A 27,417-nucleotide genomic window follows, 5' to 3' on the forward strand; every position below is an offset into this window, starting at 1 on the left:
AACGCAGCTCAGCCTGACAAGTCATTCTCCAGTCCTCAAGCTGACCAGAGGTGATTTTTCCACCATGCTGCACACAGGAAGTTCAAAATACAATCTATTTAAGCACCAAAACTGAAGCAACAAAGGAGGAAGCCTGGGCTAGTTGTTGCTAAGCCTAAAAAAGGCTGCCCTGCATAAATAACAATCACCACTGCTGAAAATGCAGGAGGCTAGGCACAAATACCATATGACATTTCTTAGTAACGTGGGGAATCAAGCTAGCAAAGAGCAGCATTCCAGCTTGGAAACTGCAAGCACCAAGCTAGCAGTCTTCATCCATGAAAAGAAATGGTGCTAAGTTAGATTGGCAAGCATATGATCCAAACAGTGACTCAATGATTGGAGGCGTCTGTCTAACAGTTATTGTCCAAAAACAGCATATAATAATATATCCATGGAATTAAAGCACCATTATGATGTAACAGGAAAGAAAAAGGTGACAGAAGTAGTTTGTGTAATTATTTAGATACACTCTCCCTCTCTCTCTCCCCCAAACAACTGTCATTCTGTTTATATACATTGTACCTGGGAGACACAAAATGTACAGAAACAATTGAAATGAAATTCTAATGAAGTACCATATATTACAGACATATTCACCCTTTACTATGTCTCTCCCTTAAGCCCCTCTTACCTCTCTCATAAACCCTTAAATCATTATGGAGTGGTGTCTGACCCTTTCCAGCTTTATAAGTCACAAGCATAGCACAGCGGCTAAGGCCGAGTCGTGAAAAAGTTTTGGAAAGTCGAATGTGGTTCAACAGACTTGCCTTTAGGTGGGCAAGCCATTTCTTAAACGGGTGTGAAAGTTTCCGTGTCCCTGAAAGTTTGTCTTGTAGCCACATTTAGCCTGCCTTAAGGTTGCTGCCAGCTTTGTTCCTTGTATTCTCTGAATTTCCAACTTCCTTTGTTTCATGTTCTTTTTCTGTTCCTTCCATGCTGAACACCTTGCCGGATATGTAACGAATGATGCTTTCGGCATTATGGCCAGATTGCAGAATAAGAATAGCTTCGTCGCTAATGCGTTTGCCACAATGTTCTTAAATCCTTGGTATTAGTCTGCTTAAGTGACGGCACTCGCTTTGTGTCGTTTGAAGGGACAGTACTTGTAAATATCCCTGTATTGCATATGAATGAATAAAATAAATCCTTCAAACTCCAAGTGTTTCCTAGTCCTTGTTTATAATATTGTTTAAAACTCTCTCGCTCAACTTTAGTGCCATCTATTTATTATGTATGCAAATATTGTAGAACTTTTGAGACTTCCCCCTCCATCTATACAAGCCCCTCTACCTCTAATTACTCCTATTCCATCCCCAACCCGCTTTTCTCTTCTATCATCCTCCTTTATCTTCCTTTTCTCGATTTAGCCCCCATCACCCCCATTATGTCTACATAATAAATAGATGGTCCCTTTTACATTCACAATTGCAGCTCCTTTATACTTGCATCTGGACAGAAACAGGGGGTGAAAATTTATCCTCTGAGAAGCTGGTATCAATAAATAAAATAAAATACAGATAAATTGGAAATTGGAAGAAAAAGAGGAGAGGTAAGTTAAATTTGGGAGGAGAAAGGAGACAGGAATGATCAATGAGAGAAGGACAGGATGAATAAAGAAGAGGAAATAGATTCACAAAAAAGGTTCAGTACATATAAAATGTAAGGGTAACCAGGTGAGGGAACAAAAGAGGAGGAGAAGGCAATAACTTAAAAGTGACGAGAACACGCACATGAGGGATAAGGAGGACCAGAAAAGCAGGGGTGCATACAAAGAGGAAAGCCAATCAATGAGTAAGTGAAGAATGAAAAGCTGGGAGAGGAAAACCCGAATGAAATGTGAAACAAAACAAAAAGATGGTCGGCCATCTTAGATGGAGCACTATAGGCATAACGACCAAGTGGGGAGTTATACACCTGAGATTCCAATTACCAGGGGTTGGGGGAGGGAAGGGGTACTTGTTAACATCCCCATGCTGACAATGTAATTTACCGAGTGGTTTCAGTTGCTTTAAAAAAAAAAAAAATGGCTCTGATGTGTTTAAAACAGGAACTTGGGCCCTGTTCTAAAAATAAAGTTTCCTTCTTTCAAGTTAAAGGCCCCCTCCCCCTTCTTTTCCAATAATTTAGGCATTGCTTCGAATTCCATTTTGCCAAAGTACCTATAATTTCATGCTCCACTTCCTCTTTCCAAAATAAATGTCAATTCTACAGCTGGCCGAACACACTGCCACACACTGCCACACACTGCCACACACTGCCATGCACTCCCACACCAACCCTTCTCCCTTCCCCCAACACCGCCCCCTCGCCACCCCCACCCGAACATTCAGGCCACCAACTGGTCCGCTCCCGGCTCGCTGCTGGAGTGTGCTTGAAGCTGAGGTAGACTTAGCTCGTGCCGGTGGGCAGTGGCCTGAGGTGAACACATATAAAGAAAGCAAAGAAATTAGGTAACAGATTCAAGAACGAAAGAAAATTAAAGATATTTACTGAACTCCATAATACAGTGAGCACATGATCTTGAGCTTTGGTTGCTTTTTTTGATTACTTATTCAGGCAGAAAACAAACATATCCAGTAAATAAGGTAACTTTCCACACACATCACCTGCTCTAAATCTCCACCTTATATGCAAACCCACTCTCCCACCTAATTTACATAACATATGATTTAAAGAATGTCTGTTCTTAATGCAGCATTTGATACAAGGTAGAACTCACCATAATATTATTATTAATTATTATACAATTAAATACAATACAAATAAATAAATAAATACAAATACTGTACAATAAATACAATTAAATAAATAAAAATACAAATATAAATATAAGTACAATTACAATTGATAAATACAATTACTATAAATACAATTGTAAAAATAGAACAACAATTATCCCGTGCACATGAAGCGAAAAGAGGGGTTAAGCAATAGGGTAATGTCTGTCCATCTCTCTGTCCACAAACGTCAGTTTATGAACTAGGAACAACTTAATTTCAATTGAATGTTATATTTTCAACATGAACTGGAACGTCAATCGGAAAATGAACCTGTAGCTTAGCAGTACTTTGTCTCTGAATTCATCCCGATCGCACATGCGCAGAGAGGAGTGAGATAATTTATTCACTCTGTCTGCCAGGCAGTCAAAATAACCACCTTTAGAGGCCATTTTTCCCCGCAAGCGGGGGTTGGCCTTTTTCGGGAACCGTGGTTGTTGTTGTTTTTTGATCCCCTTTTTGAAGCAATGTTTTACGGCCGGATGCCCTTCCTGACGCCAACCCTTTTTGCCGCCTTTAACGACAAGCAGGGAATTACCAGTGAACTGGTACTCAATTTGCCGACCTCGGAAGGATGACAGGCTGAGTCAACCCCCCTGGTGTTAATTCAGCGATCGACCGCGATTCGAACCCAGGATCCTAGGATCCTAAGCCGGCACCCTAGCCGCTAGCCCAACACCAGGCCCAACACCACAACGGCACCCACCAACAACTAGTCAAACAAGATTGAAAATCATTCCAAACAGGAAACATCCCGTTTTTAAGGATGTTATAAAGGACACAAACAACAGGCACTAATTACTAATGTAACGTGTTAGATAGGGTGATGTAATAGACACTATTCCAACAGCGGTAAAATGATTCGGAATTAATTTTTTATATGATCTTTACAACCTTTCTTTTATTTAAATTGAATTATATACTGTGGGACCCCGCCACTTGTGGGGGATACGTTCCTGGAAGATCTGGAATGTATCCCCCTGGAAAATCTGAAACCGCGAATAGCTTTTATGGGGGGGTTTAATGGACAATCTTTGAACACTAGCGGGGTCACCCGTGGGAATCCCACGGGCATGGATGTGTGCGACATTTCGACATATTGAGTTCGATGCTGCACCTGCACATTCAGTTATATAAAATGGTTACTGGCAATTGATCACATCCACAAATGATGTAATCCACACAATTTATGTACTTCACATAACGTTAATAGGAATACATGCCCGTGTAGATGGGAAATACAGTTTGTTTGAAATAAATCACAAATATCAGAAGAAAGTTTTTAAAATTTAGAACTATTCTCACTCAGAGTGAAACATCACCGTAATATTATGCGGTTGCTTCAACGTTTTCGGTGAATTATATGTCATTCCCATCTACACAGGCATGTATTCCTATTAACGTTATGTAAAGTACATAAATTATGTGGATTACATCATTTGTGGATGTGATCAATTGCCAGTAACCATTTTATATAACTGAATGTGCAGGCGCAGCATCTAACTCAATATGTCGAAATGTCACACACATCCATGCCCGTGGGATTCCCACCCGTGGGAATCCCACGGGCATGGATGTGTGTGACGAATTTTAAATATATGTCGACTGTTATTTTAGGCGGTGTATTTTCGTTTATCATCATGGCGCGATTTAAAAATATATATCTCTGCATTTTCCTCTCCAATACCTCCTCACACTTTACACACACACCGGCCCATGTTTACATATACACACACACACACACACATATACACCCACACACATATACACATACACACACACGTACATCGACACACATGCACACACACACACACACACACACACACACACACACACACACACACACGTACAGACACATATACACATATACACATATGCAAATATGTATACACATATGTATCCACATATACACATATATGCACATTATACACATATATACATCTCCACACACACACACATACACATACACAAAAACAGACACGCACACACACGTACAGACACCTATACACACATACACACACACAGACATATATACACATACAACAACAACATGCATTTTAAGGCCATTTTCCCTGCTAGAGCGGGGGTTAGCCTACATACACATACACACACATATATACACACGCACGCGCACACACACACACACACGTACACACACACACACACACGTACACATGTCCCACATGTATATATCCCACATCCCACATGTATATACATGTTTAAAGTGTACGTGCCCTTCCCCCCTCCCCCGCCCGGCAACGCTGGGTACTTCTGCTGGTAACTAATAAAATAAAAACGAAGAAATATCTCTCGGTAATTTCATGAAACTCGGTGGAATTGGATGAAATTCGCTCGGTGAATTCACTCGGTGTATTCGGTTCGGCTCGGTTCACTCGGTTTAAAGAAAAAGCGATAATGTCGACATGTTGCTGTCTGTGTCATGTTGGGCGGTGTATGATACCTGTTGGCTGTTGGGCGGTGATATGGTGTATTTTTTAAAATATATCTCTGCATTTTCCCGCGTTGCTGACACCGAGTCGTTCTTCATCGACTGTGTCATTCATTTTGGAAATGGAAGTTTCCACGCAACGCATGAATTGTCACGAGTCAAGAGGAAGTGTCTCGTCATCATCAAATGACAAATATATTACATTGTGAAAAATAAAGATTTCAAATAAACCTATTTAAAGTGTATGCGCAAATAACTAATAAATAAAGAAACGAAGAAATATCTCTCGGTAATTTCCTGAACCATATTTTACTTCCGGCTGATAATGTTGAATGAAATAAAAACGAAGAAATATATGTCGTTTTGTGACGACTGTCATCAAAAGTAAACGGTGAATTCATTCGGTTTATTCGGTTCGGCTCGGTTCACTCGGTTTAAAGAAAAAGCGATAATGTCGACATGTTGCCGTCTGTCATGTTGGGCGGTGTATGATACATGTTGGGCGGTGTATGATACATGTTGGGCGGTGTATGATACATGTTGGGCGGTGTATGATACATATTGGGCGGTGGTTGGCGGTTGGGCGGTGATATGGTGTATTTTTTAAAATATATCTCTGCATTTTCCCGCGTTGCTGACACCGAGTCCAAAACCATCGATAAAAATGAAATCATATGGTGAGTTAGATTGGAGATAAAGGCGTGAGAGAGACTCAATGGCCTTGAAGTTACAGGTGTTTGAGAATTCATTTCGTTCTATAAACGGCAACTTTCATCGGATTTTCTTCCCATTTTTTTTCAACCGAGTCTAAAACTATGTTAGCGACTGTGAAAAATGAAATGATATATCGAATTTGATTTGAAATAAAACTGGGAGAGAGAGCAAGACACCACGGGCCTACAAAACAGGCCTCAAAGCTATGCGAGTTAATAAAATGGTGGATATTTGTTTATAATTATATGAAGCCTCTCCCAGAATGGGTGGAGCTATGGGTGGAGCTACTCTGCAAACCGAGTAAGCCACACCCCGGACAGACACCCAACAGATAGACAGACAGACAGACAGAATCATCTACGGCTATTATAATATAGATGACTGTGTGTCCACCAGTTAAAAGATCTAAAAGACTGAGGACCCAAAAGACCCCAAGGACCCAGAAGACCCCAAAATCACAAAATACCCTGTAGACTGTTAAAGACACAAAAGACCATTCAGACCCATAAGACCCCAAGGACCCAGGAGACCTCAAGGACTCTGAACTCAGAATAACCTGAAGACTCAAAAGACCCAAATGACTGAAAAGAACCAATGTACCCCAAAGACCCAAAAGACCCCAAGGATCCAAAAGACCCCAAAGATCCAAAAGACCCAAACAACCCAAATGATAGAGAGGACCCAAAAGACCCCACTGACTCAGAAGACCCCTAAGGACTTTGAAGATCTAAAATACCCCAAAGACCCAAAAGACCCAAAATACACCAAAGACCCAGAAGATTGAAAAGACACAAAATATCCCAAAGACTCTTAAAGACCCCAAAGACCAAAAAGGTCGAAAAGACCCCGAAGGCCCAAAGGACCCAAAGACCGAAAAGACCCCAAAGACCCAAAATATCCCGGTTACTGAAAGATTTGAAAAGACCCCAAAGACCCAAAAGACCCCAAGACCCAAAATATCCCAAAGACCCAGAAGACCCAAAAAAAAACAAAGACCGAAAAGATCGAAAAGACACCGAAGACCCAAAAGACCCGAAATACCCAAACAATCCAAAAGACTGAAAAGACCCTGAAGACTCCAAAGACCCAATTACCCCTAAGACACAAAATACCCCAAAGACCCGTAAATACCCTGATCCAGATCGAGGACCCAAAATGCTCAAATGACTCAAAAGACCGAGATAACCCAAAATACGCCGATGAACCAGAAGACCCAAAAGACGCTGAAGACCCAAATGACCCAGAGGACACAAAAGACCCCAGGGACCCAAAAGACCCCATGGACACAAAATACCCCATGGACACAAAAGACCCAATAGACACAAAAGACCCCATGGACACAAAAGACCCAATAGACACAAAAGACCCCATGGACACAAAAGACCCCATGGACACAAAAGACCCCATGGACACAAAAGACCCCATGGACACAAAAGACCACATGGACACAAAAGACCACATGGACACAAAAGACCCCATGGACACAAAATACCCCATGGACACAAAAGACCCCATGGACACAAAAGACCCCATGAACACAAAAGACCCCATGGACACAAAAGACCCCATGGAGACACAAAAGACCCCATGGACACAAAAGACCCCATGGACACAAAAGACCCCATGGACACAAAAGACCCCATGGACACAAAATACCCCATGGACACGAAATACCCCGAGGACACAAAATACCCCAATGACTCCGAAGACCCCAAATAAGAGTAATTATGCCTCTTACATTGGAATATGTAGACGGTAGCTTGCAAACTGAGCCTTAAGGTCGGTGTACAGAAGCGGTATTTTTGTAATCACAATAAATACAAGGAACAGGGAGGTGAAATTTGCTGCACGTGATGTGCAATGCGCGCAGAGTAAGACGAATGTTCATTTACGTCTGTATTATGTCGAATAAATAAAGATTATATAAGCACCCCTGACACGAGGCCCAGACTTCAGACTTTGGCAATTTGGCATGCTCACTGTTTTGGGCCACAGCTCGGGCCTGCCTTTTTTACAATGAAAAAAAGGTAAAAAGTCAAACATTTGAACAGCCTTGGACGTGCACCTTGACCCCATGGCCAAGGCACGTCAACAAGGCTGTCCCAATAACATTACACATGCGCCTCAACCCCGAAGGGGAAGCACATGGTCATTCAAACGCATGCTTCATGCCTCCGAGGGGCCACAATGCATGGTCATACAATTGGGACCACTCCTCTTAACAGGAGTAAGACCCCATAATCCACCAGCAGGGCATTACTCCTGCCAGGTCCGATTTTGCAGGCTTGGTTACCACCACAGGACGGCACACTGCAAAAAAATTTGGCATGCTCACGTGTCTGTACTATCAAAAACTGTTCCAACCCGTCATTTTTGACGGGCTTTATACTAATATATATATGGTACTTCCTGACTTGAATGGAGAGAATCAGCCACGGATTATGTCTCACTCGGCAAACACCGCATAATCCACAAGAAACAAGCATGTGTCTATCACAAACACATTTGTTTCCGCCAATGCAAACAAACCAGCAGGTACATGTGATGGGGCGGATAATATATTAAAACGTACAGAGCGAATTTGTGCTTCCTGTAAATTAAATAAGCTGTGGTTCCTGCTGGGAGTGGATATTATTTCAAGTCATAAAAAAATACGTGAATTATCTGCAAGTAAACTATAATATATCTCATTAGCTTTGTATAATACCGTCTGTCTCTGTATATGCACTCCAAAACCGTTGGATGGAATGAGTTGAAACTTGGTGGTTGTATTTAGGGTGTGCATTGCATCTTTTAGAAAGTTTGAATGGATGGTTATGATCAATTTATGTTTTGACAATAAAGTGAGCGAATTATCATACTATAGTGTTTGTTAGTTATAACTTGTATTTTAACATTAACAGTTCTTTGTATGAAAACCCATTCGCTTCAGGCCGGATTTTAAAGCCAAACTTTAACTGTCCAGGGTGCATTCACTGTCCAGGGCCTGGACAGTGTCAGGAGTAATTATCCCGCAAGTATTACAAATGCTTTCTCAATCTATGAAAAACGCATGCCTCCAAAGCATCAAAATATTGTCAGGAAAACAAGTAATATGAAGTGAACACAGAGCTGTGGGGAGCCAAGAGGACCAGTAAAAGTGTCTGATCTACTACTGATGATATGATACTGACCTTTATTTTTTTATTTTTTGTATACAAAGTCGAGGCTCGTGTAAGAGCCAACACATAAAACACAAAAAACATAAACAGAGACAAATAAAACATACAATAAAGGGAGCGGGAGACAAGAGGGGGAGAGCGAGGGAAGCACACAAGCACAAAAACAGTAAAGAACAGGGGCATCGGTAGATCAGTGGAAAGGAGAGGGGTTGCGAGGGGTGGGAGGGGGGAAGGGGGGGAGGGGAAACGGTATAAAACAAATGGACATTGCGAGGACTTTCAGGAAAGAAGGCGGAATTTGAAAAAGGTGGATTTGGGGTGTATTAATGGGGGTAGAAAAGATCAAGGTTATGGATGGGGGAAGATAAGAGATGGTGGTGAAAAGCTGTTTTAAAGACCTGGAGGGAGGAGTGGGATTGAAGAGAGTGAGAGTTTGAACCAAAGGTGGGAGAAAGGAGGGATGAAAGAGTGAAGGTGAGTAGAGAGTCTTGATTTTGGCAGATCTTATGCATCCTGAACGAATATTTGGGGGCCAGAGCACAGACAGAGCTGGGGGAGCAGCCTGCCTGCGGTGAGCGAGTGACCGGCCCTCAGAATCAGCTTCATCGCGGGAGATACCAATGATTATGAAAGCTTTGGTTTCAACAGCCTGAAGCTCAGCTAGGCGTGAGGCAGGAGCACCAGCCCAGAGGGGAGAGTAGTACTCCATCAAGCTGCAAATGAAAGCTTTTGCAAGTGGTGAGGAGCTCAGAGGCGCCAAGAAAGGACTTCGCACGACGGAGGATGCCCAGTAAGCGACTGTCTTAGGAGGCCAGCTTAGAAATGTGGTTTTCCCAGGAAAGATCATGGCAGATAGTGAGACCCAAAAGCTTGAGTGACAGAACTTCTTCGAGATGATTGTTGAGAATGTAAATGGGAGGGTTTTCCAGACGGTCTTTACGGAGAGACATCGTGAGACTGTGAAATTTGCCAGCATTGAATGACATGTTCCACTTGTTTGACCAGTTTGTGATTTTGACCAGGTCTACAGAGAGTGAGGAGGCTGCAGACTGCCGATCTGAGATTTGAGATATCAAACGGCAGAGAGTGGAGTCATCAGCAAAAATAGAGGATTTTCTAGAGAGTCGGAGAGATCATTGATGAAGACCAAAAAAAGCACAAGGCCCAGAACACTTCCTTGAGGAGCTCCAGTCTGGACAGGAAGGGGAGATGAGAGAATTCCATTCAGGGCCACACGTTGACTATGACTGGAGAGGAAGTCTGCAAGCCATTATATTTCCATGGATACCATAAGAGGAGAGTTTGGTGAGCAGGGCGGAATGCCAGACAGTATCGAAGGCATGAGATATGTCAAGGGAGACGGTTCTGATTTCCTGTTTGGCATTGAGGAGCTCCATCCATTGTTCATGAAGATCCATAATCTTCATGAAGGCACACAATATCCTATTTCATGAGTGCAAAATCTCTTCTGGTGAACATGCAGATAGGATTGTTCTCGTCCCCTGTACAACCCTTCAACCTTCTGATGGAGACTATCCCTTTGAATGGCAGAGACCTCAGTTGTCTGCATGGGCCACTTTAGCAATAACGATAAATAAGAGCCGGGATCGGACCTTTAAACATGTTGTTGTGTGGCTTTAGGTTGTGGCGTGGCATGTTGGTGAGTAGTTGGTGTGTGTGGAACGTTGGTGCATGGTTGGTTTGTGGCATATTGGTGTGTGGGTGGTGTGTGGAATGTCGTTGGTGTGTGGCATGTTGGTGTGAATGTTAGTGTTAGTGTGTGGCTTTACACACAGGCAGCTTTACATTGCTGCTTCTAGAGGGTTGGGCACCCACAAAACATTTGTTTATAATCAAAACAGTACAGGGAATGCCACCCAACACATCATGCAATGTTGCATATTGTAAAGTTTTGACGTGATACACTACTCAACAATCAGCTGCCATCATAGTTGTTGTCCGATTACTTTATTTCTATGTTGTGCTTTATTGCGTTTTGGTTCTTATTGCCATTTCTTAACTTTGTTAATTTTTATGACCACCACGACTTGATGAAAGTAGACGGTGCTGAAGAATAACTGAAATTGCTCAATATGAGTGCAGTAGACACAGGGATGGCCCAGAGAATGAGGCGGACTGGGTGACGAGGTAGACGAAGGAGTGTATAAATAGAGGGGGATAAGTGGTTAAAGGAGGAAATGGGTAAAAAGGTGCAGGGAAGTGAATGAAAGTCATTGGTAGAGGTAGATGGGGAGGTCATTGAAGGGATGGAGAAGTAGGCTTGAATGCTTTAGCTGCAATGGGCCATCTATATACGTATTTATACATATACACACATACATACATCCATACATACACACATAGTTATTTAAATGTGACATTCCAGCATCAGAAACTACGTGCTCAGTTGTGAACACCGAAACGGCTCACATTTATGATTAAACTAGGACATAGGAATCCTTACTCTGGCTCACCTTAAGGTCTGTTTTCCCGCATATGCTCAAGGCTTGAAAAAGAAAGAACACAAATGGGATAAACCAAATAATAAACAACAGAAATAACATACCTTGTACCTTACCAAAACAAATTTATAACGATCTACCACAAACTACGAGAGTTTTACATATATTCAGTTTTATTTTTCTCTGACAACAGCAGGTGTGATTTTGGTTTGGGCCACAGATTATGTTTGCTTAACATTCATTTTGATTTTGCTTCGACTTAATTTGAAAGAAAGTAGCAAAATACATTATAAGTTGGAAAGCTGCACATGAAAAGGTGAACAAGTAGCTGATACTCCAGGTCCCCTGCCTTTTTGGTGGTACGAGGCATCGATCTGTGTAATATGAAAGCTAAAACCTGAACGGTTTTTGACCGAGATGGTCTTTTGAGATGATTTTTGGTCAAGTTACCGAGATGGTTGCCATGGCAACATTATTCCGCCAATCACAGCCATGATCTAACCAGGTTGAGATTATGTCATGAGGAATATATATCTGCAATATGAAAGCTAAATGCTCAACGGTTATTGAAATATCACGTAAACAAAAGTACATGGATGAATGATCGGTCATGCACGGATGATCAGTTGGTTGGACGGAACTCATTTTAATGTCCGCCGTCTCTGACCTTGTCGGAGAGGTGGGGGACAAACAAGGAACTAAAAAAGGCGACGAGATGTGTGTTTGTGTATCTTGTTTAAATGTCATTTGAGTTGTCTTTCAAATCTAAGTATATAACCAGAAAGGACTTTCTTTTTATTTTTTTTATTTTTTGTATACAAGGTCGAGGCTCGTGTAAGAGCTAACATTGATCACAAAAAAGACAAACTGACACATAAAACATATGATAAAGGGAGCGGGAGAACATGATGGAGAGCAGGGACTTCGGGAGATCCGTGGGAGGGAGAGGGCTTGAGGGGAGGGGGACGAGGGATGGGAGAGGTAAAAAAAAAAACACGTGGACACTGCTAGGTGCTAGGACTTCCAGGAAAGAAGTTGGTATTTTAAAAAAGTGGATCTGGGGTGAATTAACGGGGGTAGAAAAGATCACGGTTTTGGATGGGGGAAGATAAGAGATGGTGGTGAACAGCTGTTTTAAAGACCTGGAGGGAGGAGTGGGATTGAAGAGAGTGAGGGAGTTTGTTCCAGAGGAGGGAGAAAAGAGGAATGAAGGAGTGAAGGTGAGCACCGAGTCGTGATTTTGGCAGTTTAACCATAAGAGGGTTGCTGGCAGATCTTGTGCGACCTTTAGGAGTCATGAGGGGACAGAGCACAGAGAGAGCTGGGGGAGCAAGGCCGGAGAGGAGTCTAGAAGACAAAGACCACCAACCTGCCTGCGGTGAGTGAGTGAAAGGCCCTCGGAGTTAACTTCATCGCTAATTTCTTATAACATTGTTTCTCCTTATAACATTGTTTCTCCTTATAAGATTGTTTTGGGATGATAACGTCATTGGTGGGGAAACAATGTTAAATTCCTTTCTCCCTGTAGTCCAAATCAAGTGCAATTGAACAGCGATTTCAACCTTTTCACAAATAATCACCACTGTTTTACTTTTCTACTTCCATATGTTTGGCCTAAGAGATAACCCTTGTGCCAACAAATATTTTTCTTGAAGAGCCACAATTATTCCCATGTTCTTATTTGGTCGGCTGGGGGGAAGTTTTTGGCCCAAGTGTTTCACAAACCGGCTGGCCTGATGTTCGACTAAGTAGTTATAGCATGAATTTGTAATTTGGCCACAGTTCCGGCGAAAGCTCGCCTACTCTTTGCGAAGGACACTGTGGGATATTTAACGTCCACAAAATAATACTGGCAGAGGGGAAGCCCGTTTAATGTCCATCTGTGGGACCTGTGGGACACACATTGATGAATCACAAATCACGGGCCCTGTAAAACACCGGGATGACAGTTCATAGCTGGGTCGGGATTCAAACCCAGGCGAGACAGTTTAGAGGTCAGTGTGCATACCTCTAGGCCATCCTGATAGTCCCCCACCAACGACAGTGAATATGAAATTGTGATTCAACCATACTGCTGTGCTGCACAAGAAAACACCACTTGAGATAACACGAGCAAGCACACATTTCACACGTAACTCGTGCCTCAATTGTACAAGGAACAAACACCTCATTGTTCACAGAATTCTCTCAGTATAACAAACATGCGTTTCGAAATAAGTCGTTACAGGCTAAGTTAATGTTTATGCAAGTCAAACTAGAACGGCACTCAGTAAAGAGCATACCTCCGCCAGGTGAACAGTTTATGTATTGTATCCCACTGATAGGTCGTATCTGGATTTTCTTGTCACCGAAACCAATTTATGCACCTAGTTTTGTCAGAACTCGTCAATAACTTTCTGATACATCCTGCTATATATCGTTTTGGCCCTATCTCTCAATGGTGAAGAATCACTTAAATTCTTCTATCTAGATCCAGATCTTCACCAAAAAAAACGAATTGATTAGTCCTCATCACACACACAACCTCTCCACCAAGATTCGTCCAAATCCATTCACAACTCTTTGAGATATCCTGCTGTATGTTGGTTTTAGCCCAATCACTCAATGGTGAAGAATCACTTAAAAAAATTATACTAGCCAGATCTGGATCTGTATCTTCACCAAAATCGAACCAATTCTTCGTTGTCAGACACGCAACCTGTCCACCAAGTTTCGTCCAAACCCATCCACAACTTTTTGAGATATCCTGATATTTATCGTTTTTGGCCCCATCTCCCAATGGTGAAAAATCACTTTTAAAATTCTAGTAGCCAGATCCGAATCCGGATCTTCACCAAAATCTAATCATTTCAACCGCGTCACATACGCTACATCTCTGCCAAATTTCATCCGAATCCATCCACAACTTTTTGAGTTATCTTGTTCACAGATTGACTGACAGACAGGGGTGAAAACATAACCCCCATCCACCTTTGGTGGCAGAAGTAAAAAGGGTTGCATGTAATAAATAAACAGCCCTCCCCCCCCCCCCCCCCCTGGAATCCAGAACACTGCGAAAGTGAAAAACCAGTGCTCTGCAGCAAGACACGAATCAAAAATATCTCATACAATTTAACTTGAGCGCAGATCACTGTCAATCTTCCACAGTGATTTCCAAAATTACAGTTCCATGCTTATATCGACACGGAATATCGTTGATCGCATCTCATGGCACAGAATTGTGATGTTCGGCCTTCTCATGAGCAGGGACAGATAAAGAGTGCCTTGGACCCCAGACGAGCCCCCTAATCCCCTTCTCATCTCGTAGTAATAGACAGCAGTGCACTAAGTCACAGTGCACATGTTAAGTATGCATAAGGTCAAAATTAGATAAGGTCTATAGCTCAGGATATGTTGTTATCGATACTAAAAACAAAACTCTGTCCAAACAATAAACAAGAACACTTGTCAACAAAATCCTGTCAAAAGACAACACGTTTTATGTGGAAGACTATAATTTATCATTTCCATTCCAAAGTGCAGACAGTTTCTCCACAGAAAGCACTACACATATAACACTCACACTCACACACAGCATCAGCCTTTTCCTCCACTTTTTTTGGCTATAACGCGTCAATGACTTTTGAGAAGTCAAGTCCTCTCAATACCTCACTCTTGATGCTCATGATCGAAAGACTATGAAGTCGATCTTGTCCCATTCGGTTCCTCAACCTCATCCTTGATACTTTTTAGTTTGGAGAAAAACCACTCATCTTCACCACTGCGATACCATCGACAGATATATTCGAAGAGTTTCGGAAAAGTTTGGGTGAGTGCGTGTGTATGGAGGAATTAGTACATTCTCAGGTCTGCTGACTTCGTTTGTTTGTGTGAGGTTTAAAGCTCTGTTGAAGATGCAGCAAGGAAGAAAAACTGGATAAATTCACTTTCAGTCATGGGTTCCAGAGTCGAGATCTGAGTCGAGAGAGAGAGGCTAGCTTGGACAGCAATCAAAACTTATCATCGATTTCTTGTATCAGTATGTTCCAAGAAGGTGTTTCAAGGCACTAATTAGCTGATCAAGGATGGTAAGGAAAACCTCAGTCTTGAATTTCTCCTTGGGTGACAACACAGTTTATTCCACATTCCCATCATTGAAGAGGCGTTTGCGCATCAGGACGCGTCACTGGGATGAATTGTACTTATTATGGCCACAGTTTAATCCTTAGGTTTTCGAAGTCCTCAAACTCCATCCGCTGGGTGTCAACCAAAAATCAACAAGAGACTCCAGTGAAGGACACCTTGCCATTCACATTTAAAGGAACACAATCATAAATTTTTTTGAAAAGAAGTGCTTTAGACGTTAGAGGAATATATCCCTTGCCCATTAGTACAAAAATATTTGGGGGGGTGGGGGGGGGGGATTAATAAGCCAGATTCATCGTGTTTTAAAATCAGACTATTTTCAGTTCTGTTATGCAAATGAGACACTTCCGTCAATTCGCATGATGTCACGCGAGCACAATTCATTGATGGACATACAGTCACGTGAAAAAGTAAGTACACCCCAGGTAAAGTTTTGACTTTTTCAACATATTTTCAACATACAGCTATTTGATCTTCATTTCAACAATATTGACAGATAAAGGTGATATAATATAACAAATATCATAAAACATTTACATTTTGTAGTCCATTGTATAATTTAAATAAACATAAATGCAAATTTCGCATGTGGAAAAAGTAAGTACACCCTTGGCTCTAATAGGTGGTATTGCCCCCTTGGCAGAAACAACCTCAAGTAGGTGTTTCTTATAACTGTCTACCAGTCTCTGACATTGACTGGGAGAAATTTCTGCCCACTCCTCCATGCAGAATTATTTCAGCTGTGCGATGTTTGAGGGGTTTCTTGCATGCACAGCTCGTTTCAAATCCCCCCACAACATCTCGATGGGATTTAGATCCGGGCTTTGACGTGGCCATTCCAAAACCCTCCATTTCTTTCTTTTCAGCCATTCCTTGGTGGATTTACTGGTATGTTTAGGGTCATTGTCATGTTGCAAGGTCCACCTTCGGTTGAGCTTCAACTTTCCGACAGATGGCCTCACATTATCCTCAAGCACCCTCTGGTACAATGAAGAATTCATAGTGGATTCTATGATGGTGAGCTGCCCAGGCCCTGATGCAGCAAAGCTGCCCCAAACCATAATATTTCCACCACCATGCTTTACAGTTGGTATCAGGTTCTTGTGGTCAAATGCTGTCTTTGGTTTTCGCCAAACATGTCTTCTGGTACTGTGGCCAAATAACTCCACCTTTGACTCATCTGTCCAGAGCACATTGTTCCAGAAGTGCTGGTCTTTGCCTCAGTGTTCATTGGCAAACTTTAGTCTTACCCTGATGTTCTTTCTGGACAGCAAAGGTTTCCTCCTGGCACACCTCCCATGTAGATCAAATTTGTGCAGCCTCTTTCTAATGGTAGACTCGTGCACTTTGACATCAACAGTGGCAAGAGCTGCCTGTAGGTCCCGTGATGACATTCTGGGGTTCTTAGAGACTTCTTTCAGCATCTTGCGGTCAGCTCTCAGGCTGAACTTGCTGGGGCGGCCTGGCCTGAACAAGTTGGCAGTTGTTTGGAATCTTCTCCACTTGTCGATGAGCTTCCGGACAGTCAAATGATTGATTTCTAATTGTTTGGAGATCTTTTTAAATCCCTTCCCAGACTCATAGGCATCTATAACCTTCTTTCTGAAGGCCTCAGAGAGCCCTTTTGATCGAGGCATGGTGACGCCACACACTTCAACAACAAAGAGCAAACCAAACTAAATGTCTGAGGTTTAAATAAGACAGGTTCCTCCAAGATCCTCTCTACGATGTTCTAATTATTTGCACCTGAGCTGGTGCACCCGATTCTAATTTTAGGTATTTGAAGTAGTGATAAATGTAGGGGTGCACTTACGTTTTCCACATGTGAAATTTGCATTTATGTTTATTTAAATTATACAATGGACTACAAAATGTAAATGTTTCATGATATTTGTTATATTATATCACCTTTATCTATCAATATTGTTGAAATGAAGATCAAATAGCTGTACGTTGAAATATGTTGAAAAAGTCAAAACTTTACATGGGGTGTACTTACTTTTTCACGTGACTGTATATGTCTGCATTTCATCAAAAGTTATTCTCGCATTCAAGATGCCGATGTGCTGAGCTTTTAACTGTTCGAATTGTCAAGAAATTTTCCCACAGAACTCAGAAGTCATTTTTTGCATCCCTGACCCACGAAAGGATTGTAAACGATCGTGTGCCTTGTGGTTGAAAAACCGAGGAACAACCAAATTAAACATCAAAACGTATGTTCATTCAAAATATTGTGTTGATTGCGAACAGCACTCCGAGCCATCAGCTTTCATGTTTGATCAACAGGTGCACTACCTGGGAAACAAGCCTCGGAGATTGCTGAAACACGACGCCGTGCCAACACTTACCAGTGGGGGGGGGGGGGGGGGGGGGGGAAGAGTTATCTGGTGATTTGAAGCCAGGCTCACGTGAACCAAGCTCAGAGCTAATCTTCAAGTAGTTATCTATATTACTAGAATACTAGCAAAGCCTACCTGACACTTCAATGAAGGACCAATCAGTCATCCTGTTTGCCAAAAATTGCTATATTGGTTCACTGCATCTATTTCGAGTCCATATCATGATAAACTCGACCAGCATTTGGAAATATTTCATCAGCTTATGAAGTCCCTTCAGGTCTATTATTGTTTGGTGGCTCAGTGGGGCTTCGTTTGTCATATATCCCGAGGGCAGTTTGCATTCTCGTAAGATAAGCTGATCGATCTCACAGGAGCGAGCCAGAGATCCATCACAGCACTGTCTTCCATATAAATGGTACTGTTCTGCACAAACTGGCCCGCAGCATGGTAACAGTGAACAAATCCTGCTCGTCGCTTCACCGACTGGTTTAACCAAGAGACATTGGCATTTCCCAACCCCCCTCTCACCACCCATTCACCCCAACTCCCTCTCACTACCCATTCACCCCAACTCCCTCTCACTACCCATTCACCCCAACTCCCTCTCACTACCCATTCACCCCAACTCCCTCTCACTACCCATTCACCCCAACTCCCTCTCACTACCCATTCACCCCAACCCTCCCTCCTATCCCCCCCCCTCCCCCAACCACCCGTTCACCCTAACCCTCCCCTTTTCACCACCCATTCACCCCAACCCCCCTCCCCTCACCACCTGTTTACCCCAACCCCCCCTCTCACCACCCATTCACCCCAACCCTCCCTCCTATCCCCCCCCTCCCCCAACCACCCGTTCACCCTAACCCTCCCCTTTTCACCACCCATTCACCCCAACCCCCCTCCCATCACCACCCGTTTACCCCAACCCCCCCTCTCACCACCCATTCACCCCAACCCCCTCTCACCACCCGTTCACCCCAACCCTCCCTCCACCCCCCCAACCACCTGTTCACCCCAACCCCCTTCCCCCCGCCACCCGTTTACCCCAACCACTCCTCTCGCCACCCATTCACCCCCAAACCCCCCCTCACTGCCTGTTCACCCCCTATTACCACCCGTTTGCCTCAAACCCCCCTCTCACCACCCGTTCACCCCAATCACCTCTCACTACCCATTCACCCCAACTCCCTCTCACCACCCATTCACCCCAACTCCCTCTCACTACCCATTCACCCCAACTCCCTCTCACCACCCATTCACCCCAACTCCCTCTCACTACCCATTCACCCCAACCCCCTCTCACCACCCATTCACCCCAACTCCCTCTCACTACCCATTCACCCCAACTCCCTCTCACTACCCATTCACCCCAACTACCTCTCACTACCCATTCACCCCAACTCCCTCTCACTACCCATTCACCCCAACTCCCTCTCACCACCCATTCACCCCAACTCCCTCTCACCACCCATTCACCCCAACTCCCTCTCACTACCCATTCACCCCAACTCCCTCTCACCACCCATTCACCCCAACTCCCTCTCACCACCCATTCACCCCAACTCCCTCTCACCACCCATTCACCCCAACTCCCTCTCACTACCCATTCACCCCAACTCCCTCTCACCACCCATTCACCCCAACTCCCTCTCACTACCCATTCAACCCAACCCTCCCTCCTATCCCCCCCCTCCCTCCCCCAACCACCCGTTCACCCTAACCCTCCCCTTTTCACCACCCATTCACCCCAACCCCCCTCCCATCACCACCCGTTTACCCCAACCCCCCCTCTCACCACCCATTCACCCCAACCCCCTCTCACCACCCGTTCACCCCAACCCTCCCTCCCCCCCCCCCAACCACCTGTTCACCCTAACCCTCCCCCTTTAACCACCAATTCACCCCAACCCCCTTCTCCCCACCACCCGTTTACCCCAACCACTCCTCTCACCACCCATTCACCCCCAAACCCCCCCTCACTGCCTGTTCACCCCCTATTACCACCCGTTTGCCTCAAACCCCCCTCTCACCATCCGTTCACCCCAATCCCCTCTCTCACCACCTGTTCAACTCTCACCTCACCACCCGTTCACCCCAACTTCCCCCCCCCCCACCCCTCCCCCTCTTATCACCACCTGTTCACCCCGATTCCCCCTCTCACCACCAATTCACTTCCCCCCCCCCCCCACCCCCACCTCCTGGTTGTTGAAGGATGACGAGTTCAAAGGGAGTGGAAATAATGAATATGTATTTTTAATTATGTATTTGCAGTGGTTTTGAGAAGAAGGAAGGGAGCGAGGGAGTGGGTTTGGATCAGGATGGAAAAGGATTAATGAAAGATAAAGTTTCACAAGAAGTGAATAAGGAAGCAGGCCTGTCAAACAAGAAACAAGATGGACCATCAAAACATGAGACAACAGGCCTTTTTGTTGAATTTCTGTTGCTGATTTTGATAGATGGTATAAGGAAGGAATTAGAATAAGAGTGGGAATTGGGATAGAGACGATTTGAGGTAGTATAACAAGTGGGGATGTGAGTTGGGGAAAAGAAATGGGTAGGCCAAACTAGCTGGAGCAGACACAAAAGATCAAAACACCAAAATAGGCATGCAGAAGAAACAGCAATGAACACACAATACAAACAACAATCGACAAACAAAAATGCACAACAATCGATGGCCACAGAGATAAATCCGGAACGGTTTACTAAACTTTGGAAACAAGTCACTCGGAGAAGAGAAGAAAAGTTGCCACTGCCAGAAAACCGGAAACAGAGCAGCTTGAACATGAATGATACACCGGTGTCTTAGGAAAAGGGTATGTGAGGTATTGCAGGTGCCCTTGACAAATTGCAATTTCCGAACAGTTTCAGTCGAATGTCAGGCCTGACCAGCTGGTTCGTGAAAGACTTGGGCAAAAAACATTCCCTGGCCGACCCCACCAGAATGTGGGATTCATTGGAGCTATGAAAGAAGTAGTTGATTGGAATAATATAGCTTGTGTTTTTGAATTGGAAAACTTTTCAAAGGATCAAAAAATTGACTACCCCTCGTTTTTACTTCTTACCTTACCAATTTACTTAATTAAATACATAAACGGATCTATATGTTAAGTATTCAAAATTTCCAGAATTTTTACCAAATTTTATTCCCATGTAACCCAATTCCTACCCCTCATTATTCCCATTTCCTCCTCCCATACTCACTTACGCTCCCCTATTCTCCCTCTTCTCCTTTTCTCAACTAACCCAATTCAACACCTCTCCCTTTCATGCAATAAACAGGTAGTTTGTCTTTCACTTTACAATGTTAGATGAAAAATGCACCTTATGCAGCAAATGCAACTCACGAATTTTCCAATATTTTATGAGGACACACAAACAAACACAAACACACACACACACACACACACCTTATCCATGACTGAAACAAACATGTGAAATCACGAACATGGTTGTGGATCAACAACTGACTGTTACACATAAGACATCACATACGTGTAGACATGATACAACTGAAATTTGCTGCTGAATGGTGCATTTCTGCAGGGAAACATTTGGAGCTGTATTGATTCAGAAACCTAGGATGAAGGGTGATTTGCTATGATGAGCTAAACAACTAAACCTAATAGTCTGCGCTGGGTGATCTTATCAAATATTGCATATGAAATCAAAAAAGTTTTACCTTCGTCATCCAAGTGATATTTTTGAGTAAAATGAGATGAAACTTAAAATAATCACTGGAAATGCAGCATATCTGATTGAGGCTTTTCACCATTACTAACCTACATGGTTTGTGCTAGTGCCACATATATTACCTGTGTTTGCGGCTGCCAGGCGACCTGGGCTGGTTATTTGGGGGAGTGCGAGGCTGAGCGGCCAGGGCGTGCCAGCGACCTGGCCCACGGGGTGCGGCCATCGGAGGCCGATAGGGAGGAGGGGGTGGATAGTGTGGTCCATGCTCACCGGGCGGTCCAGCCACCATTGCTACAGTATCTTCTTGGGAGCGGTGAACATCTGAGAATCCAGTAAAAGGCCTGTTTGGAGTCACAAAAGGGATAGAAAAACAGGTTCAACAATGAAAATTACAGAATCGAGATGACACCGATGGCTATGTAATAGAGTTCAGTGTTACACTTCAGTCATTGTACAAGGGTTGTTCAAGGTTAACCTGCACTATTTATTTTAGACTTTTTGAAAGTAAATAGAGGTTGATAAAATATACCCCATTTTTTCAAGGTATCCTCCAACCAAATGTGTGTATTTGTCCTACCGGTGTGGCAAACCTGTAATTCCAAAGGCATAAAGAATTATGGGGTAGCCAGCACACAGCTATTTCAGCACATCCGTTTTCACAACCCCTCAACCTTGAAACCTGATGACATCCAGATTCTTGAGTAATCCAAATATAAATCGCAGAATTATATATTTCAACTGTGGGGTGGTGGGGTGGGTTGTGGTGGTGTCTAATCAAGTGAAAGGCCAAAAATACTGCATTGGAGTCATGAGAAGGAAGCCGAATAAGCAAAGAGCAAAGATAGTCATCAGGAGGAATCTGGAGAGGATTCGGGTTTCAGCCGCTATTCCACTACCTTCAAACCCATCCAGGCACAGGAAGTGAGCCTTACAGAAAAAAAATATTGTAAGAATTCACTTCTCCCTGGATAGAAAATGTAGAGAAATTAAGAGTAGAAGAGGTAAAATAGAGGAAAATGACCAAAACGACAAGGAAAAGCAAGAATTGGAATGAATAATGAGAAATGTGAAAATGTAGAAAGGAGTGCGAAAGAAACAAAGAATGGCGGCAAGTACCCAGATCGATAGATTTCAGGAGGTACTCCAAAGGGTCAATGCACTTCCCCTCCAAACTGTCCTCACATAAAAGTTCTTTTGGATCCCGATATACCGAAACATTCATTTCTTTGAATTTCAGGTGGAAGTTAACGATGGCTTCCACAATTTCAATACTAGTACACAGTTCTGACAGAACTTTGCGAACAATGATGGAGGAATGTCAAAAATTAACTGTTCCAAACAAGTAGTGTTTGCAGGTATACACACACGAACATGCTCGACCTCCATTTCTGACTCGCATCCATTGTTAAATCGTTTAAACACGCAATTGGTGTGAGACGTCACCAAACTAGACAGGCAATCTCCTTTAAATATCAACTCATTTGCCATTTTCGTTCACAATAAAGTTATAATCTTAGATAACGCTTTACACATCACACACTGTTCTTCTTGGAAATGCCAAGAATGCTTCATGCCGGTTAACATCACTTCTCATTTGATTATCTAGAAAGAAAAAAAAGGCAGGTTTACCTTTTACCACCCATTTAGAATAAATAAAAATCCAGGCATATTGTTCCATAAAAGGCAAAGTTATTGGGGTGAACATGATTGTTAATACGAGGGAAAATGGTTCAAGGTTGACGTGAACGATTTATTCCCGATAAATCAAAAGGTACAAGAAAGTTGAGAAAATTTCTTGAAAGTTGAGACACTTGATGCCATCCATGTTGAAATATTTTGGACGGGTATGCACCGAGATCAGGACACTTGATGTTTTCATCTTTCCTAAACCTAATGCAACCCATATTTCCTTTGAGTGGGCCAAAGAGAGAAAAATCAAAGCGTGACATGTGCGGACTGTATAGTGAATGATACTGGAACTTCGCATCGCGTATGTAGTGGACACATTTGCAGTGCGAGGATGAGCATTGTCTTGCAGTAAAGTCATGCCGTGAGACAGCACACCAGACTGTTGTGTGCAAATTGTTTGTCTCTAAGTCACTGCATAAATTTAAAAAATCACATTCTTTTTTCCCCACGGTCAAGAAATTCCTCATTAATTAAATAATTAAGGTCCCAAAGCATAATTGCCATAAACTTTCTCGCTGATGGATGAACCTTAGATTATTATTCATTTTTTTTGCTGGTGGGAACCAGAAACGTCTTCAATGTATGCTGGTTCACTTTTACTCTGCCATGAATTGATGGACCGAAGTATCATTACATGTCACATCCTCTTCAATAAATAATCTCCCTCCCTCTCGTAGCCTTTCAGAAGCTCCACTGTAATGGCCACACGAGATGTCTTTCTATCAAACCATTGGTACTTCCCTTCGACTCATCCCCTTACACTAACCTTATTGGATTTTGAATTTATGTTTCCACACTTCTAACATTGACATCCAATTCCTCGACAATTTCATGTATAGTAATATGGAAGTTTTCCAACACATTTGATGTTTGCTTGAATAACAGGAGTTGATTTATTTGAGAATACTCAATAATCGCTCACCAAATCACAGCCATTTTTGAACTTTCTGCACCATTTAAGCACGCATAAAAATACGTGAAAGACTTACACCCCTCCTGTGAATTTCAGCTGATTTGACGATTTCATTCACAAGGAATTCAACGATGCGAGTTTCACAGCAAACCTAACAGAGTTAGTCCCAAACATGTTTTTACCCAGAATCCTTTGATCAGCATTGATGATGCTTCTCATATAAGATGCCCAGGGCAGAGACAATATCATGGTGCAAATTTCAGCATCATTATTATTTTATATACTTGTATATGTTCTACAATAAAAGGTCCATGTCAACCTTAAACCACCCTCATACATTTTTTTTAAAGGTATTATATAGATAGAAAATGATGCAGTACTATTCACCCTGTTGGTGGTCGAAATGCGGTCGTAGCGTGACGCTCTGTCATATGCTGGCGATTTCCTGTTGGCACCTTTGTGGCTCGCATATCAAACAGTTCCTCATAATCTGGAGGCACTGTCATGCAGACAGCCACATCCCCGCTGGAAACGTTTGGCTGCCAAGGCCCCAGCCCATCATTGTTACATTCCTGACAGTTGTTGCTCCAAGTTTCCTGCTCACGCCAATCCGAAACTAGACCTTCATTTCCCCAATGTTGCCCTTTCCATGGATGAGGCCAACATGACGATCGACTACCGTAGCCCTCAAGGGAGGGTTCCATGGCTGTCTGCTCCCCACAACCGTTTCCACCACCACTTTTCCCGCAATCACCAACGTTGCCACTGTTGTTCTCCCCCCAGCACCCTGGCTCTCCACGACCCTGCCCTAAAACACATCGATTGTAGCTAGGTGAAGGTGAATGTGCAGGAGAGACAACTGGAGAAAGACCAGCTGCTGCGCCTGCCGAGCTGAGAGATGGCGAAAGTGAGTACACGAAAAGGGAGCGTGGAGATGTGGTGCCTGGAGGTGGTGGTCTCGGAGGGGCTACCGAGTCAGGGGAACCCTCTACGCTGCTCAGCGAGAGCCTCAAGGGGTCCCAAGGTGGAACATGAGGTGGACCCTGGCTTTCAACTTGAACTACAGGGATAGGTGGTTTCTCTGAAGAGCTTTGGTCCAGTGAAGATTCTACCTTAGCACGGCTTTCACGTTCCTGGATGGGAACAGAAAGCAGAAGAGCAAAATGAAAAATTCCAAAATTTAAGAATGAATCTACATACATGAATAAAGCAAAACAAATGTTGTCGATGTCAAAGAACGAAAATGATGGAAGAATAAAATTGTAACCTGTTGCTTCCGAGTGCTCAGAAGTCCTGACTTCTTTAGTTGCATCTTCATTTCAGCACGCTCGCTTAGTTTCAAACTCTGGTTCTTTACACGACTGTGCTCAGTCGCTTGGCGTGGTGCCACAGGTGGTCTAGGTCTTGGTGGTGGATCTGACGGAACACAAATGCCCATTCAAGTCCTTCAAAAACTCTCATTATATATTATCCTGATGTCACTGTTCAAGACATCGATGTTGTGATCACTTTAAAAAAACTAAAAAAACAAGGCTAATTGATTATATTGCCAATCAAAAGCAACTTCCATCCATTGATTAACCAAAGTGAAAATACACAATAGTCACAACTCGCGCACCCATTGCATTTCGAACGTGCTGAATCAAAATGTCAATTTGAATCTAAATCTCCAGATTACTCACGGCTTCCCACTCTTCTTGGAGATGGTCTTGCCCTCACAGCCTCAGCCAGTTTTCGACTGGCTTCACTGGCCACACCCCGCCCCCTTCCTCTGCCGCCACCAACTCTTTGCTGTTCCGTAGTAACCTGAGCTCGATCTCCTTCCTCGACACCGAGCAGGAACCGGCCATCTGGGCCTCGAGCGATGAGTTCGATGGGCGACGGTGGGCCTGGACGTCTTGCCGAGGCTTGCTGTCGAGCATGTGATCGTCCAGGCCTCAATTCCAGTGGCTGTGGCTGATCAGCTTCCTCACGGGACTCTGTACCAAGTGAAGACCTGAAGCGATACATCCGCAGATCGAAAATGCTAGAGGGCCAAAAGGAATGATGATGTATGAGGGTAACTCATGAACATTAGATATTCGTTTTATTGGGAAATGATAAAATTCAACTATAACTCTTAAGCACCATTTAAAAAGCATTGAAGATACAGGTAATTCATTTAGTGTGTGGGTAGAGCTTTATGACGAAGCAGTATAATCCAATCTCATTATACCCAAGGTGAAAACTTTCTCATCCGCATCAATATGTTATTGACTTATTGTGTGGAATTAGGAGTGTGGAAGATTGAATTTGAAGTATGGCCGAAACACCGTGTTGTGTGTGCAAATAAAACAGGAATGTGGACAGATTCAGAATCATTGGAATCTCCCGCGATGAAGCTAACTCCGAGGGCCTTTCACTCACTCACCGCAGGCAGGTTGGTGGTCTTTCCGGCTTCTACCGACTCCTCTCCGGCCTTGCCCCCCCCCCCCCCCAGCTCTCTCTGCGCTCTGTCCCGCAAATATTCCTTCAGGTCGCACAAGATCTCCCAGCAACCCTCTTATGGTTAAACTGCCAAAATCAAGACTCTCTGCTCACCTTCACTCCTTCATTCCTCTTTTCTCTCGCCTCTGGAACAAACTTCCTCACTCTCTTCAATCCCACTCCACCCTCCAGGTCTTTAAAACAGCTGTTCACCAACATCTCTTATCTTCCTCTGTCCAAAACCTTGATGTCTTCTACCTCCGTTAATTCACCCCAGATCCACTTTTTTTTTTTGAAATCCCGACTTCTTTCTTTCCTGGAAGTTCTAGCAGTGTCCATGTGTTTTATACCTTTCCCCCCCCCCCCCCGCCTTTCCATGCCTCCTCCCCCCCAAACCCTGTCCCTCCCACGGATCTTCCGCTGTCCCTGTTCTCTGCTGTTGTACTTGTGTGCTTCCCTCTCCCTCCCCATCTTGTCTCCCGCTCCCTTTATTGTATGTTTTGTGTGTCCGTTTGTCTTTTTTGTGATTGATGTTAGCTCTAACACGAGCCTCGATCTCGTATAATAATAATAATAATTTAAAAAAG

The 27,417-nt window shown here is 43.4% G+C and overlaps 1 protein-coding gene across 2 annotated transcripts in view; it reads right to left on the bottom strand.

Moving 5' to 3' along the window:
* Positions 1-2,375: 2,375 nt before the first annotated feature.
* The window catches only part of LOC137431696 (protein turtle homolog B), a 127,904-nt gene continuing 102,862 nt past the window's right edge, over positions 2,376-27,417 (bottom strand). For both annotated transcript variants that reach the window (XM_068123320.2, XM_068123319.2), the window contains exons 18-22: positions 26,047-26,360; positions 25,632-25,780; positions 24,752-25,497; positions 21,885-22,103; positions 2,376-2,455 (exon numbers count right to left, since the gene is read on the bottom strand). In XM_068123320.2, coding sequence (XP_067979421.2) covers positions 2,431-2,455; positions 21,885-22,103; positions 24,752-25,497; positions 25,632-25,780; positions 26,047-26,360 — 1,453 coding nt within the window. In that variant the 3' untranslated portion in view covers positions 2,376-2,430. The remainder of the gene's footprint in view (positions 2,456-21,884; positions 22,104-24,751; positions 25,498-25,631; positions 25,781-26,046; positions 26,361-27,417) is intronic.

The sequence above is a fragment of the Myxine glutinosa genome, chromosome 7, assembly GCF_964187855.1.
Source record: "Myxine glutinosa chromosome 7, kmMyxGlut1.1, whole genome shotgun sequence".
Lineage (NCBI taxonomy): Eukaryota > Metazoa > Chordata > Myxini > Myxiniformes > Myxinidae > Myxine > Myxine glutinosa.